This window comes from Seriola lalandi, unplaced genomic scaffold (assembly GCF_002814215.2).
Source record: "Seriola lalandi dorsalis isolate HSWRI2012SDOR001 ecotype SW California unplaced genomic scaffold, Sedor1 jcf7180002054582, whole genome shotgun sequence".
Lineage (NCBI taxonomy): Eukaryota > Metazoa > Chordata > Actinopteri > Carangiformes > Carangidae > Seriola > Seriola lalandi.
The window spans coordinates 1,696,774-1,715,754 of NW_019525135.1; the positions used below are offsets into that span (position 1 = coordinate 1,696,774).

Sequence of the window (18,981 nt, forward strand, 5' to 3'; positions counted from 1 at the left end):
TATACATAATAACCATGACAACAGATTTTGACCTTGTTTTGTCCCTACATATAGACAACATTACACATTTTGAAAGAAAAGGGACATCACACTGAATTTTCAGTAGAACCTTCTCTATGAATTTACATCCACAAGAGTCAATTCAGCCTCAAACATTAGTAAACTGTGCACTGTAAATAAAAATGATGGAATTACAGTGCATCCCTGCAGTTGTGAGAGAGATGTTAGTGTCACTTTTATCACATTTACTGTAAACATCACATGAAAGTGACACCTTGTTTAGCTCTAAGTTACAATCCAGATAAGTCATTAGTACAAGTCAACCCATAGAAGCTAGCATTATCTACCCTGCTACAGGCTGATCCGTATCACGACACACTGTAAATTGACCACAGGCACCAGGTAGAGATAACCACATCCCAAAAGGTGTGGCAGATCTGTGCCATGTGACTTTACATGATGACACATCCCCAAGTCCTACTCAGTAGAAGTAAAAAAAAAATAAAAAAATAAAAAAATAAAAAAAGAATTGTTATCACATCATAAGGCCACTGAATTCAAAATTGTACCCTTGATTAACACACAGAGTGCTGTGTCTGGCAGCAGACAATGGCAGCTAAATCCTCTGACAGGAGAAAAAAAAAAACTCATCCTCACTTCCTCTCTGCCGCCTTTGTGCTTGCGTGTGTAGCTGTGTGTATTGTGCTCAGTGTCTCACTGCTTAGAAATGTTTTTGCATGATTCATTCTCTTCACCTTAGTAATTTCAAATCTAGAAATCTAGAGCCCAATCAGAGTCGCCCCTTTGTTTACAAAGCCATGAACTCTGTAGTTTAAGAGCCTTCAATTCAGGGGAGTAATCTTAATCTGCAGCTACTGTATGTCTTTGTTCTGGCATTTATGAAATACCAAAACCATCGCTGAACAATCTGCATTTTTTTGTCTTGCTATTTGGACATATTTCACATTATAAGTCCCCAAAACTTGACCAGATATTTCATATTGTGTTGTGTAATGAGGATTTGCATTCTTTAGGGGCTCCAAGCACCACTTTATATTTTCTTTCTAACCTGAGTGAGGAAGCACTGGCTCCATTAACTACTGGCATCACTCTATTTAAGTTGCTCAGAGCAGAGACTAAGGTATCGACATGATTCATTATGTCATTCTTCTATCAGCTACTGTCTGGTGCAGCTGGCCACCTGCACTAGAGACTCGTCTACCAAATGGACCATGCATAATTAAGATGGTAACCCACAGCATAGACCTGACCCTGTCACTGCATTGAAAATAAGGCTGGTCAGCCCAGGGGCACACTTCACTCTCCCTGTGATGCCCACAAGTTCCCGTTATGCTGCTCTTTTCCTGGCAGAGCTCACAGTAGTATTAAAATTGCCAAGGTTTTCCAATCATGTCACAGAATTTTCATGAAGAGTCTTATGAAAATAACATGCATGTCCTTAAGGGTACATTTATTTATTAAATTTGATCATTATTTTTATATTTTTATTTCTGGAGAGAAATCTAATTGTTCATCTCAGTAGAATCTACACTGAAGACATATATGATACATGCTCTCTCTGTGGAAGCATTTGAAAGGTCTTTATGGAACAGAAATGGTGATTGCTCAGCATGGGTTTCATTTAGGCGATTATCCGTGGTCAGCAGAAGATCTTTTGCTATGTTCTCTTTGTCCTGTAGCATATGGAAATCGTTCTGCACCAGGCGTCCCTTTTAATAGGCCAGGAGTTTCCAAACACACATAAATTAGGGTCTGTCGTATGTAAATAAGGAACTGGTGCAGCATGTCCTTGTTTCCACAGTTGAATCAATTTATCAGTCTGTGATCAAATTAGTGCTCATTTAGGTGTCGTGTGACAGTTTAATAAATCAGATGTAGAGAGGTTCATATGTCTCTCTCTCCCAGTGTTTAAATTGGTGCCGTTTCCAAGACGCTTTGATGAATGATAGCCAATATTTTCAAGGGTGATGTCTGCATGTCATTTCCTGAAGATGCCGGTTTGACGCTGTGAACAGCTGTGACCATTGTAGGAATGCATTTTATTAATCAGCTTAAGGAAGAGAATAGACGTCCTTTGAAAAGACATCAATCCCCAAACCCCCGACATGACAGTAAGTCCTATCCCCTGATCCATCCCCACGCAGTGCACTTACATCATGTCCAGATATTCTGTGGCTTTACTGTTCCCAACTAATAGCAGCAACAGCTCTGTTAGTGGCTTGCGGTGCTGCGTGGCTGGACTGACAAAGCCCACATGAAAGGATAGTAGGAGACATAATCATTTCACCAGTTCTGCCAGCTCCAGCAGTCTTTGAAGTTGTTGCACCGTAGATCATTACAGCATGGAAACACACTGTTGTCTAGCTCTGTGTAGTATATCAGTGTTGTTTGTGTACACAGCGTCTGTCTCTACGGTGGGCTCAGCCACAATACGCAGTAGGTGCGTTAGTGTTATCATGCTATCATTAGCATGTTTTTATTTGATCCACTCGTGGCTCTGTTTTGCTGTGAGACTTTTGGCCATTTTTTTTTTCCTTTTCCCAAACCACCCTAATCCCTGATTAGTACTACCTACACACAGCAACCCACCCAGAAGAGCAGCTTGAGTCATCATTATCCTGGTTTACAAAAACACGCATATTATTCTCCATACCGCTTGCTATCCCCGACAAAGGCCACCTTCACACTGATAGCAAAAGACTGGCAGCTAAGAAGAAGTTGTACGCTGGGCACATGTTTTGTAAAATTTGAATCCATTAATTTTTGTTCAACTGTGCAGAGGACTACTCTTTCCAGTCTCCACCACATCTCATCTATGAGAGGCAGTGTGTGAAAAGCACCAAAATGCGTTGGTGTCTGAAAAAGTTGTTTTCTTGTCAGTCATTGCAGGTTTCTGGAGCTACCTCGCTTGCTTGTAATCCTGTGCTCCACACAGTATAGTTAAGAGGTCACATAGAGAGACACAGAGGCTGTTTTTGACAGTTGCGAGCAATGAGTGGAAAGAGACCATCAGACAAGCAGGGATGGAGTCTGAGGTAGGTGTGAAGGTGGATGATGTCCAGACACAACAAATCAGTCTGTTCCCTTGTTTCTCTGCCTGTGCACATGTTTTTCTTTCTAAAATACATTCATTCGAGTCTGTTTTGATACATGTCTTCATAATGACATTGCATAAAAATCTACCTGTGACAAATTTTCAAATTTCAAAAAAAAAAAAATTAAGAAGTGAACATAGACTAGCTCAGATTTGACTTGTGGAGACTATACTATCCATCTGTATTGACCTGACAACCACAGCCATTAATCAGAATTAACAGCACTATTTGAGACGCACTGGATATGGATGGGACACAGAGGATATATGTAGTTGAGTCTGGCATAGATTTCCATTACATTGAAAAGTACTTGAGAATTCAACACTGTGCAGAATGTCTGTCCGTTGCTGCACAGAAATCCCCTACTTCGTAACATGTCAGTGTTTGGTCTGATCCACGACGGGGAGGAGGAGGATGATGCAATGCAGGAAGGAGAAAATGATGATAAAATGGGATTATGTCTCCTGGTATAAAGAGCAGGTTCTTGAACTGGATTGACCCACACGTCTTTGTTTCAGGTGTTCTATCCGAGCCGTAGCATTTGACTTGTATTGAAGCTTTACTCTCTGCAGAAACAGCACCCACAGACAGCCACGTCATGTTTGTGTATGCATGTAAAGGCGACTGTGTGTGTGTGTGTGTGTGTGTGATAAATTGACTTTTTTCAGCTCTGCGATGAAACAAAAGTACATCAATGATACTCAAACCTTCTTCTCACCCCATTGACTCGTTTTTTTTTTCTCTTTACCACAGTTCTGCTCTCACAGATATCACACCACTCTCTTATTTTCTCACCCTCTCTAACCTATTCTCAGCCTCTCCCTCCTTCCCTCGCTTCTCTTCTCTTCTCTTCTGCTGCCCTTCCTTCAGTCCCTCCCTCGCAAACTACTTGCTATTCAGTTCAGGGAGGCTGCAGGCAGCATTGCTCTAGCTCCCCATACTGCTGCTGCAGGACTAGACTTTTTTATCCCCTGCTCTCTCTCTTTCTGTCTGATAACCAGACATTTCCCCTCACTCTTTTTCTTATTCTCCTGAAACTATGCACCTAAAACCTTGGCTTACAGCCCAACACACTTAATATTTAACCTTCCCCATTCTCTTCATGCTTCTGTTCTTAAAACCCTTCATCACTGCATGACGCCCCATTACATGTTACTACACATTGTGCCATTTGTCGTGAAAATATGAACTATGAAAGGAACGGCAGGCCAATCAGACCGTAATTACCAGGGTAGATTTTCAACCTTCTTGATGTTTTCAGACATTTTGCATTGGACATTCAGGGCTAATATTTTCAAACCACTTTAACTCTTACTTTATGAAAACGTGGATCTCAGCCTTAAATGTGGAAAGCGGGGAGAAAAAAAAAAGAAGTATCATTTCAAGCAAAATTCTTTAGATGCCGTACAAGAGTTCATTATCTTCACACGCTGGGCACTGCTTCCAGGGAAGCTTTGAGTATTTCATGGACTTCTGAGCCTTGTTATATTCCAGAGATACCTCTCCAAGTTTGTGTCTAGGCTCACCCAGTCACTGACATGCCTGTATTTTTCAGGCTGCTTTGGGATACCTTTCTCCCACTGTAAAAACAGAAATATGGAGGTTGATAGTTTACAGCCTCCTAATGCCATTGTACTGTCTGTGACTAAGGGAGATGGATAATAAAGTCTTTATGATGTCTGTAACCTCCCTCTATGTGAAAAGGAAGGTCTGAATTTTCCAGAGCTAGCGTCTTTGAATTGAAAACCTTGGTTCAGGTTATGGCAGGTTAATCCATTACAAACAGTCTTCTTTCTATCATTCAGATAAAAACATTTCTACATGTCATCTCAGCTGTGATAATTAAGTTTCCAGATTATTCCAGGTAAAAAAAAGAAGAAAGTAATTTAGCTCTTGAATATGCTGTCATGGTTTTGAGGCTCAGTCTTCATTCAGTCCAGTCATCTGTGCATACATGTTCTAATTCTGCTGTCGTTTCATACCCTGTCTCTCCCACCTGCCTGTCTTTCCCGCCAGTAGAGTCACCTGACCTGCTCCTCCTCCCCACCCATCTACTCACCTGTTCCCCATTCCCTCATTAGCCCCCTAGTATATATACCGGTCCACCTCCGCTTGCTGTCTGCTGGATTGTCTTTGTGCCATCTGCCTCAGTGCACCACCGCTCTGTTCTTTGCCTGCCTGTTTTGCTCCTGATCGTGTTTTGGACCTTGCTCGTGTTTATTTGGATTTTGCCTCAGCCCGACCCTTTGTACTTTGTTTGCCTGCTTTGATTTTTGTATCCTTGCTTCTTTTTTTTCTTTTTTTTAAAGTAAAGACTCTTTACTTTTACATCTGCTTCCTGAGTCGTGCTCTTGGGTCCCTTTACTGAGAACCGTGACATATGCTCTTATTAAGTCTGACAATCAAAGGACACAGTGAAAAGAAAGACATGCAACCAAATGTCCTTTGCTTTATGTCTTCCCCTGTTTCTGTTTATTTTGTTGTCAGTTTCTGCTACTGCCTCTATCTCTGTTGCAGTTTTCAGTTTTGTGCTTCCTCTCTGTGCCCTCATGGTTCCCTTTCCACTTACAGTATGTTCGGTTAGATTTTTATTTGTGCACTTGCTGAAATGATCTCGCCCAGCAGTTTATATGAAGCCATCAGTAACTACCTTGAAAAAAAGTCCATTGGATAATTTGGATTTGCTCCAGCCCCCAGCCTGAGTTTGATGAGGATGTTATGTTAACGTATGCAGAATAGAGTGGTGTCCCTGTGTCCTTGTGGTCTGAGATGCAAACCACTGCAATGTTGTCGGATCAATTCCAGCTCAGGACGTTTGTTGCATGTCATCCTCCTTGCTTTCTCTCTCTATATGTCTCTTGTCATTCACTGTTGTCATTTCAAACAAAGGCAAAATGCCCCAAAACTAATCAAGAAAAAAATAGACATACATAGCTCTACTACATTTAGCCTAAACAAATGCTTTGCACATATCACTTTGCTCTTCTCTCTTCATTTTTTATGTTGCATCAATCTACCAGTTAACCGTGTATCCATGCACACAGGGTGATAATCTTTCAGTCGGTGTTTACCCCATCCTAAACAAACTGCTCATTTCGTACTTACGATGTGCTTGATGATAAGCCAGATGCTTCCTCTCATCCACAGCCTGCTTGACCACAAATGCTAATAGCCAGTGACAGGCCCACAGTCTAAACATGAACCAGTGTAATGAGAGGAGTAAGCAAACGGCATCAGCCATTAAACATAAGAGAGCTTGTGCCAGAAGGCACTCTGGCTCCTCCTCAGGCAGTGCCGTTCTCGGCTGGATTAACTCTAACTGACAGGAGACTGCCAGGCTCAAACAGCACCGTTATAGATACTATGGGCAACCATGTGAAAGGAGAAAAGACATGTTGCTCTCGTATAAGCAGCGCATGAGGTGTTGGGAGTGTGCTAGCTTTCCTGAGGCGCCACACAGGAGCTCTGGATACTCATTCATATTCCCATAGCAAAATTTTAATAGGTTTAAGAAGTATTGATGTATGTCCGTGTGTGTGTGTGTGTCCGTGTGTATGTGTGCTGCTACCTGCTTACACTTTTAAGTAACATTGTCATTAAATGTTGAAATACTCATGTAATATTTCATCAATAATCATTCATCAATAATTTGATAAGTTTCTTTTGTCATAACGCTAACAACACAAACCAATTATTTACTGTAATCCTAGTTAACAATTTGTGTCTCATTTTTTCATCATTAAACAAGCTAGATAAGCATTCTGTGTGTCCTCCTCAAAATTGTAACTGATGTGTACAATTTGTGAAATATAAAGAATAATGAGTTACATGTAGTGCACCAGCATTCCCAAGGACAAGGAGTGAGAGCCATGCCTTAGGTCATTATCACTTTCATTATACCTCATTAATGAAAACGAAGAAAGTCTGGTGTTCACAACCGCATGCTTTTATGTTCATTACGTACATTAACAGTACGCGACTCATTTATGCATCAGTGCCTGCAACAAACTTTTTCCATGTGATATAAAAGACTTGTTTCATTTTCAGTCTTGTTTCATTGTAAACAGCTGCATGTAAAAAAAAAAAAAAAAAAAAAAAAACTAATTATCTGATACAGTCACAAAAATAGCCAAAGCACATAAATGCCTGGGAGGCAAGGTGTAAAAATAATGTGTCCGGTCAATGTCATCCAAAATCTTGTATACAGTGCAATGCCATGCTTAACAACCTGCAACGCCTAGCCCCAGTGTAACACAAAAAGAGGGTCAAGCTCTGTCTGCAACCCCACTACTCTCTTTCCAAATCAGTTTTGTGACCAGTGTCATGGGAGGTCAAGGTGCAAAAACAATTACAGATAAATGTATTTCTGAGTTATTAACTTCTGTGTACATCATAAACTTTTATCCAACACTGACCTGCTAGCTGTGTAGAATAATCTTGTATTTGTACAATGTCTACGTCCACCTGTGACATGCAGGTGAATTGGAGACTCTAAATTGCCTGTAGGTGAGAACGTGAGTGTGTATGGGTGTCTCTCTGTATATGTGAGCTCCGTGATAGAGTGGAGACCTGTCCAGGCTGGCTCTATGCCCAGTGTGAGCACGGACAGGCTCCACCTATGGATGGTGGGAAAAACAAAATGAAATATCACATCAAATCACATAATCTTTGCATCTAACTTTTATTTATTTATTTTTCTACACCTTTGACCCCCTCAGAACAATGTACAGCTAACATACCGCGGTTTCAGTGTGTGTGTGTGTGTGTGTGTGTGTGCGTTTACACTTACAAACATAGCAATACATGCACATATTGCACTGTAAATGATATTTCTGTGCTTATTTGCTCCACCATTGCAGTATGCCTTCACTGTATATCTATTAGTTTCCCAGGGGCTTATGATGAGATTACAAGATGGCATCTATTTCTGTTCTATGTTGCTCTGTCATCTCATTTAAAAAAAGAAAAAACAAAAACAATTCTAATCTGAGCCGCTCATCTGGAAGTATTTTTTTCTTTTTTTCCAGCCGCAGGCATTGTAGCGTTATTTCTGTTTCGCCATCCTGTAATCAAACTAGCTGATAGCCACCGCCGCACCTCTTTAAGTTCCACTTAATGAGAACAAGTCAAATTGGCCCATCTATGGCACTACAGCTGAGGGAGCACAACTTATCTTAATGAGGATCTAGCTACCCATTATCTGCTGGTAACCCAACCAACATGTTACCACTGTTATCAGCCCCCAACCCCCGCTCGCACATACACAAACACTTTCTAACCCTCTTGTTATCAGCTTGACTTCCCCTTTAAGCCCGCTGCAGACAGTGTAACCACATTGGACAGTAATTGTACCTCTCGCTCCTGCCTAATTGAATTGACAAGGAGCCGGAATTGATATCATTTAACACATTGATCTTGGGAGACAATGAGACAGAATGCCTCATACCCCCCACCCCCTCCTTCCCTCCCCCACCTGTCTGCTATTTTCTTCCCTCTGATTCATCTGCCCATTCCTTTGATTTGCCATGTTATTGCCTATGAATTACCAGATTCATTCCTCACTTCTTTCACCACCCCTCCATTTCAGCATTTTTTTCCCCCCCGTTGTCAATTTTATTGCATTAGTTTCAAGGGACATGCAGAGACGTGACACTTTTGAATGCATCAGAAAATATTGATCGTCTGCGTTTTCATGAAGACTGTTCATTCCATTGTTGGCAGAAATAAAAGCTTTGGACATTTATTCACATAATGCTCACAAATACCATAAAATAAACACCGACAACTGTCTGGATTAAGAAATCAAAGAACCACAATGTGAAATCTATTGCTTCCCAGTGCTACTAAAAAACACTCAGCTACAAATGCATGTAATACACTTCTACATTTGAACTTCTATAATTGAAACAATACTTACATTTGAGCACTAGCTCTTATTTTATGTTTCAAAATATGGAGGGAAAAGAAAAATGTGCATACCTGTAACCAGCTTCCACATTCCTCTGGACATTATCCAGCTTGCACAGACACACACTACTGTATGTCTTATTCCACCATTACAGGGTTTGAGGTCAGAAATGCAGTGAAGCAGTTTGCACTGCAGTGCACCAGCGAATTACACAGCTTACTTTGGGAGGGCCTCAGAGTGCGAACACACTCAGGGCCCTCGGCCGTTCCACCAGCTTGCACCGTCCACCAGCCATCTCCTGAGTGGGCAAGAATAACTCCACTGCTCCTGCTTCCATTACCCCGCACAGTAGATGCTTATTTTCAGGCACCCTCCTCTATCTTCTGCTCCCCAACTGGGAAGGAATGAGCGCACTCTAGGGGGTGGAAAATAATGGATGGGGACAGTTGGGAACATTGTCTGCAAAACACCACAGGGACTTGTGTTTACTAGAAAAAGCGAACATGCACATTCCATTATGTGGAAGTCAAAAACTAAGCAATCAATGTTGCTGTATGGGAGTCAGTTGAATCAACAGCCCACTGTGTTGTCAAGCTTTTAATGGCTGTGAATTCGAGACCGTGACTTCTTACACATACAGGGCACACCTGGATAGGAATGGAGACAAGTCAAATAGTTTCCCAGATAAACACCAAGGGCACATAAATACAATAATGTGGCTTAAGTTTGTCACTCTCACTTTGTTTCTCAAACACACTCACACATGCACGCACATATCAAAAACCACAGTTTTGACCGACCCAGGCTGAATATGAGCCTGACGCACTGACTAACCTATGATTCATCATTGTGTACTGCCTTGTATAAAAAGTTTGTGATGGGGTGAATTCATGCATAGTGTTTTTAATTGGGTGTTTTATATTTTTTCAGAAAACCCAACATGAGCAATACATTTTTCATCGTGTGTTGAAGGAGTTTTGACCTATCAAAGGAGGAGTAATTACAGTATAAGGGAAGTATATTTTTAGCAATAGTGGTCTACTTGACTGACTGTAATTGTCAGAAGCATGCTGCATTGGTCTTAAAGATACATGAATACACAAAGAGCTGAAGTAGTTATGAGAGTCAGTTAGAAGAAAATATACATACCGATAGCTATTGCTCAGTTGTCAATAGGAGTTCAAAATAACAGGTGCTGGGTCTTTGTCCCTTTAGACTGACATCATTGTGCAGTTTTAATCTCCTTAACTCAGATTAAAGAGTTCAGAGTTTTGAGAAAATAAAACAGCTGGGGTTTCTGATTCCAGAAAATGAAAAAAACACACACACACACACACACACACACTGACACACACACACGAGCATCAATTTTGTGTGTCTATTCATCTTATGGATAAGAATAAGAGGAGTTGTTTGTGTCATTTAAAGCATGACCATTTTCTTTTTCTTACAGTTCAATTAAGGTTGTCGTTTATAAAAATTCATGTGAATATGTTTGGAGTGTCCTCAGAATGGTTCCAGTTAAGCCCCTTTTTTTATTTTTAGGTGGTGAGCATCTTTAATCCTGCACATCCCTCTGGTACCCTAATGACACATTAGGCTCTTTAGGCAGCACAATGACTAACGTTGTCATGTCCTCTGCTTTGGCGTAGACGAGCGTGTCTATGCATACACATCAAAGCGTGAGAGCTTGTATGATTGTGTGGCGCATAATGGAAGGCAAGTGAATGCTATCTTCATTTCCTCTCCTCCCTTTGTGTCAATCAACAAATGGCTCAACACCATTCTATGCATGTTTCAGAGTTGCGATGTGCAAATTTATGAAAACTATGCCCATACTGTACAAATTTGTGTGTTAGTATATTGGTTGGGTTAGGGTCAGGTAGGTTTCCCTTTGTCAAATACGGGTCAGGTCTCACACATTATGAGTGCCCGTTTTCTTTCCTTCAATTTGGTGCATTGCTCCACAAAAAAAAAAAGAAAAACTGCATTGTGTGATTGCTATTAGAAGAGGGGGTGACTAACTGTAGTATGAGCTAGGAGACAAATGACTCATTCCTAATGTTTAACTTCCATATGAAAGAAAACTCGTGCTATATGAGCCTTGGCCAAGGGCAAGCCAGCAATACATTAGACAGAAAAGGGGATCATATCTTTTTTTATGACTACAGGCTCTTTTCATTGAGCAGCCCTGTCACATCAGTGACCTTGCACACATGTGAATTCCCCACAGCACTTACCCACACTGAAACTCATGTTGAGCTTAAGAGTGTGACAAATCCAAAATGGTGGAGAATGCTCAAAGATTGTGGTCGTTTGTCATCAAGTTGGCATCTTCCTGAATGTCAAGTCTTTTTTAAGACATCAGAAGAGAAAGCGGGTTTGGACCAGTTGCCTTTACCTCTCGAAAGGGGGTCCCCTCTCATTGATATGTGAACCAGAACTTCACTAGAGCTCACATACTTCCTGAACCACATATGACCTTTAAAGACTCAGATAGTCAATGTCATCATGTTGTGGGCCTGAGTTTACAGTAGCAGCCCTTCCTTTCCGCCTCTCTCTATGTATGATAGAAGGCATATTCAGTACTAATGTGGAAACAGTAATTTTACAACCTGATAGCTGTCAAGGCATTGAAAGTGACAATCAATGTTAACCTTGGGGTGAGTTTACTATCAGGTGGGTGTTTGATGGGGTCTCATTTAGTTCTCTGTGACACAAAGATATGAGACGTTCTGTTCCACTCAATTATTAAAAGGGCAGGACAACAGTGCAGCAACACAGAGATAAGAACCACATTTTGTGTCTCATTAAACAGGATAACGACTAAATAACCCCTTTGCTTAAAGTCCTGTTGTATCCGGGAGTAGTGGTCAGTTTGTCTCAGAGGAACGGGCAAGTATGAATGGGAATCCATGTCACCAGGAAAGTATGTGTCTTCCTGCAAAGGCTGATGAGCATTTTGGTTGTTTGCCTTCATGCTATGCTGGGCAGAACTGTCAGTTGGTTGCCTGGCAACGACACAAATAATTTTGTATGCTGGTATTGCTTCGACAGAATATCACTGTGTCTTACAATCTGTTGATCATCCTGCTAACCATTTTTTCCTCTGCAAAAAATATTTTAAATGAGGCCACAGCAACCTGAAGTTTTTTAACCAGCAGACTTGGATGCTTGTATTTTTGTGTACAACATAAATTGAACCATCCATTAAAAAAAAAAAAAGAAACGTATTCGAAATAAACTGATCAATATTATGTGCAGGTCAGGTTCCAAACCAGAGATGAGCCTCACTTTTTCATTTGGCAGTTGTCAAAATAAAAGGACACAGCAATTAACATGAATGATTATTTGTAGACCTTTAGTTTGAAGTGTGGTGGCATTTGACTTCACGCAGCGGCTGATTGAGAGGACCTGTGGGAGCGTTGGCAGCATAGCAGTAAATGTAGCACATTCTTCACGCGTAGGGGTGTGTTCCAATTTCCACACTTGTTAATATCGTTGTTGCTCTCCATTAATTTTGCTCATTTAACTTTACTTAGTTTGTGCAAAAGAAAAGGCTTGGATCTGAAAAACTGTAAAGTATCTGTTTTTGCCCAAAGCATTTATGACCTTTTTGATTAAACACATGATGTGTTGTGATAGTAACAAGGACTGTGATACCCACACTCCCTGGGGTAAAATTAGGGATGCTTTGGTAACCTGTTCAGTGCAATGCAAATATCTGTTTGATAAAGTAGTGACAATAATTTGTTAGTAAAACAAAACATCTTTATAAATGTTGCATTCAGAACAGCCCTGTTTGGATTTTACCACTTTCCACAGTGGTACACAGCCTGAGACCCACATGTATGCATTTCTCCAGAGAGATCAGAGTACAGGATCATTTATATGTGTCCTGGAGCAGAAATGATTCGCTCCAAGACACTGACAGCATCTTTCTAACCTTCAAGTCAAGCTGCCATCCCAAGTTAGATAGTAAAAGTGGAAATCCAATAACTGGAGAAGTATAGATCTCCCCTCTCTTCTCCATGGTTTCTGAGCAAAAACAGTAGAGCTTGTAAGTGGTAAATGGAGCGCCCAGGTGGCATAACTGAAAGTGGAGTCTCTTACCTGGCCAGGCATTTCACTGAACACAATTGGCAGTATTTCTGTATGAAAGATGGCGGGAGATCCTGTCCCAGTATCTGCCTTAGTGACTACCTACTGGTCTAGTCGGGATGCTTGTAAACTGGAGAGCAGGGAAATCTGGAATAGCAAGAAGCTCCGCACTGCTCTCCCAGTGAAACTCCCTGCTGTCAGGTGAAAAGAAGCAGCTGGTGACTCTGTATGTATCAGGTGAAGCCTGTGGTAGTCTACACCCTCCTAAAGTCACCAGTAGGAGTTGGCAGTGACAGGGAGCGTGGCACACAAGGGAATTGGCGACAACTAAATTGATACCTGCCAGAATGGCTAGTTGCTAGGTAACATACCCAATTGTTTGAGTCGTGTTTGCACTGACTCCGGTCTAATCAAGGAGCACTTTGTAATGTCAACACATGGTCTATGATGAAGTGTATTTTGTGAATCAGCAATCTATAATAAATATACCCTATACACTTTGTTTGAGTCACTTCAACAAGAAAATGTACACTGTGAAATAAACTCTATGGTGCAATGTTGGCAGTCAGACAGTAAGGTCATAATGACACGTACTGTAACTGCAGTAACATGCTGTTTTATTTCCTTTCACAGACTGGCAGGAAAGAGAAAGGCGACCCGCTGAACTCAGCCATTGATAAAATGACCAAAAAGACCAGGGACCTGCGCAGACAGGTGAGTGCATGATTTCATGGTGCTACATCTCCATCTCCCTGTTAAACACTTTATCTACTGTACCTTCGCTGAGATGAGGACACTTGCAAACACATGAGACTTTTTCACTTTCACTCCACTTTAAAGGTTAAGACAAGAGATATTTTATGTTTTTGGTGTTGGCAAAAAATGCTATATGAACAGACCAAAGCCAGCACTGTTCGCTAGTACACAGGTTTCTTACCCTGTCTATGACACTCTTCAGCCTCTTGCCCATTTTGTTTCTACTCAAGACATACATTTTTTTTTAAAAACATCTCACAAATATATATATATATATATATATATATATATATATATATATATATATGTTTTTATTATGTTTGTATTCATTTATTTAAAAAGACTTACTAATCTTTTAAGTTTTTAGCAAGCGTTTGGAGTAAATAATATATCTGTTGGGGGCTATTTTCATCAGCAGATTCAGTGCTCTAGTGAGTAAATACAGCAGGTGGATGGTATATGTGGATTTGATCAAATAAAAAAAAATAGTGCCCATGTTCATCTTATTTAGAAAACACATCACATAGTGGAACACTGCAGCTCTCTGATGTGTTTTTAATAGGTTTTATATATAACAGTGGAAGTCTATGGCACAGGGGATGGGCTACAGTGTATCAGGCTACACATGCAATACTTGTTAGTGGGATCAGTTCTTTGTAGGTTTTTCTCATTTCCTAGGAAATGCTGACAATAAGAAAAACATTGAATATCACCAGACTTATCCTTTTAATGAACTCATAACCAAAGTTCCCAAAGCTCAGTTCAAGTGTTAGCAGCATTGCACATCACATTAACAGACATCAACATTAATAAAATATCATACAATATTCGCAAGACTCAGGATCAGAGCTTGTCTCTGGCTGAGCCTTACAAAGTTTCATATTCTTATCAAGGATCACAGGGGTTCATTTATGACTCTGCCGTGAGTGACCCCAAACAGGTCACCAGTAACAGGGTTATCAAACGGAGAAACACTTACTGGACCTACTCGACATTGAACCGGAGCTCACATCAGAAATACAAACATGCCACCTCCACACAGTAGTTTGGTTCAGTCTGGAGCACTGCCAAAACAGCGATGCCAGTTGTTTCTTCTGTTTATCCTGGGCTCCTATCTTGACAATATTTCAAGATTGAGTTTTATTTGTATGTAGGTAGACATGGTGAACGAAGTAACGTTTACCAAATGTTTTAGAGAAAAATCTAACTTATTTCATAGTCAGTCATATTGATCCTGGCTCTACTTTTGATCATCAGACTCTGAAGAGTAGTATCACAAAGCTGGAGTAAAATCACCTAAATTCCAAAAGCTACCCTCCAATAGTCAAGAGTGAGGAGATGATTCATCCTGTGATACACGGTGTCAAAACTCAAAAGCAATATTAATTTATTTTTCATCTTCACAGAAGACAAGAATCTGGTGCTTTCCACTATAGGATCTGGCAGAGTATGACAAAAATGTTGACACCATACTCGAAAAAAAGGAGGACACTTAATGTGCTCACATAAGTGTCTGTTGATGTAATACAATCATTCAAGCATGCTTCTGAGGTGCCATGTCAATTCTTATTAATTCAAATTCAAATTCTCAATGACTTGTATTACACTTCTTCTAGTAAAGACTGGAGTACTTTTGAGTAGGCATCCTGCCCCAGAAAATGCAAACTCATTCATAAACCACCAAGACATCAGTTGTGGTCCCTGACTACACTTTCACTCCCAAAAAAATCCTTTCCTGTCATGCAGTGCAGGAGTGCAGAGCTTTTTTTTTTTTGGAGGAGATGCACTCTGGCAAAATTGACAATAGCAAATACCTTCACAGGGTATCTGTGTCTGTGTCCTCTCTGACCTCTGAAGACCAGGGGATCATTCCAGATGGGAAGGCTATAACTCTCCCCCCCGTTGGGCATTTGGTGGGGCTGCTTGGCAGGCGGTTCTCACTCTGACAGGATGTTCTATTGACTCAGGGGTTGGCTTGACAGAATGGGCGGTCTGTTTGAGCTTTGAGTTTCAATGGGAGGGCTAACCTCACAGCACACATGCAGGCATTATATAGAGCTGTGATACTGTAATTATGTGAAAACATTTTTGAGTATAGCAAGTCAGAGGCACCGTGCAGACACACAAGACCTTCCTAAGGGGAGGAGCACAATTATGCGTTTGAGCATTTCTGTCTCCACCGTCTGTCTACCATGAAAAGGAGGGATCAAATATGAGAACAGACAAGCACAAATGACAGACAGCATTTGTGAAATGGGAGCAGGTAAAACCGAACAAGCCTTCTGACAACACCGCCAGAGAGACACGGCATTGTTTTTTCTTTCATGCTGTTGTGTGTACATACAAGACAATGCTAAGCTGTCTGCTATCCAGGGCAAATTCCGTAGATGTCAAGCATGTCGTTCCCACCCCCATTTTGTTTTCTTACAAAATGTAAATTCTCACAACAGTACCCAGTCTGATGGTTGGCAATACAAGGCAGCATTATCATGCAGGTATAGAAGTATATTTTTGAAGTATATTTTCCACCCAAACGGGATATCTCAAGGAGGTGGAAATAAATGTTGAACCAACCTTAATGACTTGAAAATTACAGCCTAGCAACCTGTTGTTATTGCAGCCTCCTCCACCCACAATGATTACATGCTTGCTCTTTATTTACAATAGATATTAATCATTTGTGCTTCTTGACGAGAGACCTTCTCACTAAAATGTATCACTAAAGTATAAAGTCAAAACCATCCCCTTTCAGTCATGACTTTTTTTTCTTTGTGAATTACAAAATAGCAAGTATAATATTTAGCTACCTCTTATCAGTCTTGTTTTTGTTGTTGTTTTTATTCACATGCAATTTCATGTGCATGTTCACGAAGACACACAGACATTATTAAAAATTTAAATGGAATTTAAAAAAAGAGCAGAAGTCAAACTAACTCCTTACTCCAAAGGCTCTTTAAAAGCTTAACCATGCTCCTCAGCAGGGCAGCACATTGAAATTTACATATGTTCTTACCAGGCGGGATAAAAAAAGAAAAAACTGCAATGTGTTATCACCTTACAACATTAAATTGAGACAGCAAGCAGCAGTTAGGGAGACCTTGTCTTTTAGCTAAAACTTCATCTCCAGAAGTCAGTGCCCCTTACGCCTTACCAGCCTTTTAGCAGCAGGTGAGTCTCTGCTTTCCTGCTGTACATCTGGTGCTGGCAGCAGCGGGCCTTCTTCCACGCTGACCCCCGGATACAGAAAGTAGGCCACTGATAATTTTTCTGTTATGCTTTGGAATTAAAAAAAAAAAATGATGTAATTATGCAAGCACAAGTAAAACACAATTACGGTAAAAGAATGTCAAGCGAAAAACTGTAAGCTATAACAAATGAATTAAAAATGTAGATACGGTCACCTTCATTTTTGAGGCTGGGCGTAGACTTTGGTGAACACACACACAAAACAAAATAAATTAATAAATAATCAATTCTTAAATTAACCAGTAGGCAGTGAAGGGAGGCTTCAATAGAGGCAATATGATCCTATTCCTTCAGTTTGTTAAGTCTTACTTCAATCTGCATGAGCTGCAGACAGGAGAGAGGCATTTCTGGCTCAAGAATGAAGAATTATAATTACAGTTAAACAAACAGGAAGAAGTAAAAGCATAGATAAAGTTATCCACCGCAGGGATAGGGGATTAAAAATATGTAATTTTGGAACTGTTTAATGAAGAAAGCAAAACCGCACAGCCATTTTAAGCTTAGCATCAAAACAGAGGGCCAAACAATTAGCACTCCCAGCTTTACAGCTACAGGCCTTGTACATAAACCAAATAAAATAATGCAATCAATAGAATTATTGCCGTGTAGCTGAAGTAACTTGAGGTACAGCATATGGTAGTTTATCCTGTCCAGAGAGTTTTTAGGGGAGGTTTTGCCGTCAGTGTCAAGCAAGTCCGATGTTTGCATACAGCTGGATATTTTCTCCCAGACAAAGAAAATGTATGTTGTGTTTGTGAAGAATATGGGCAAGAGGAAACACATTTGCAAAGCATTTAAAAACCTTAATCTGACCCTTGTAGCACAAGGTTGTAAGTGATTGAGAAGTATGTCATGGACTGGCAGAAGAGGATGTAAAACCTTCTTTAGTAGAACTTTCATTGGCAAGTTAAGAATTAAATGAGTGTAGGACTGTGTCAGAAACTGAAACCCACTTCTCAAAATGATTGAGAACTATGTCATGGACTGTGTCAAGTGCTGCACTCACATCCAGTGGCATCAGAACAGAGTGCTCAGCTCAATTCTAGTAAGGCATTCCACTGAAGAATGTAAGCTTTCTTATGCTGATTCTCAAAGCGAGAATATTTTTTTTTTTTTTTTTTAACTTCTAAAGGAATTGATTTCATCATCTTTCACACTACTGAAGAATCCCAAATGTTATTCATGTGGCTTCATGCATTTTATTGTAGATTAGAGAGTTTTAAAGGAAATGAAAGTGTTCAATAATTCTAATTTACTACGAGCAGTCAGTTATACTGTTGTTGATCCAATTAAAATAGAGATAGTAATGTTTATGGAAAGGGATATGGTCTGTGCTGTGTTTGATATTACTCAGCACAGTATCCTGAGGAATCATGTCCAGTCACGCATGTCACAGTTAGCAATGCAAATGTCCAGCACCAACACAAGAAGTACTGTCCCCTGGGTGTAGAGGTCACAGCGGTCAGAGAATGGTCATGTTTGCCTTTTTTATTAACTTTAACCATGTCTTTCCTTAGCTTTAACCTTAAAGCGTTTCAGCCTGCTAACGTTAACCATGGTGTTTTTGCCATGAACACACAGATGGCTTCAATCATGCAACAGTTTCCATGAGCAGCTTTTTCAGAAAGCTAGCATGAATAAATAAATAAAACCAACAAAAAACAGCCCAGTACATTATTGGCCGATGATAGAATTTATACTCAAAGGTCAACTTTTGCTCATAACAGTGTTAGAACTAGGGATGGGTGTGGTTAGGATTTTATCAATAGCTTCTTTATTTTCTATTTGTTATACATTATTATTTCTATTTTAAATATAATAAAATTATTTCTAGAGCAGCATCAGCAAAATCTG

The 18,981-nt window shown here is 40.3% G+C and overlaps 1 protein-coding gene across 1 annotated transcript in view; it reads left to right on the plus strand.

Moving 5' to 3' along the window:
- Nucleotides 1–18,981, plus strand: part of ctnna2 (catenin (cadherin-associated protein), alpha 2) — a 310,610-nt gene that overhangs the window by 206,762 nt on the left and 84,867 nt on the right. Inside the window, exon 8 of the mRNA XM_023418417.2 lies at nucleotides 13,759–13,839. Within this exon, the coding sequence (XP_023274185.1) occupies nucleotides 13,759–13,839 (81 nt within the window). The remainder of the gene's footprint in view (nucleotides 1–13,758; nucleotides 13,840–18,981) is intronic.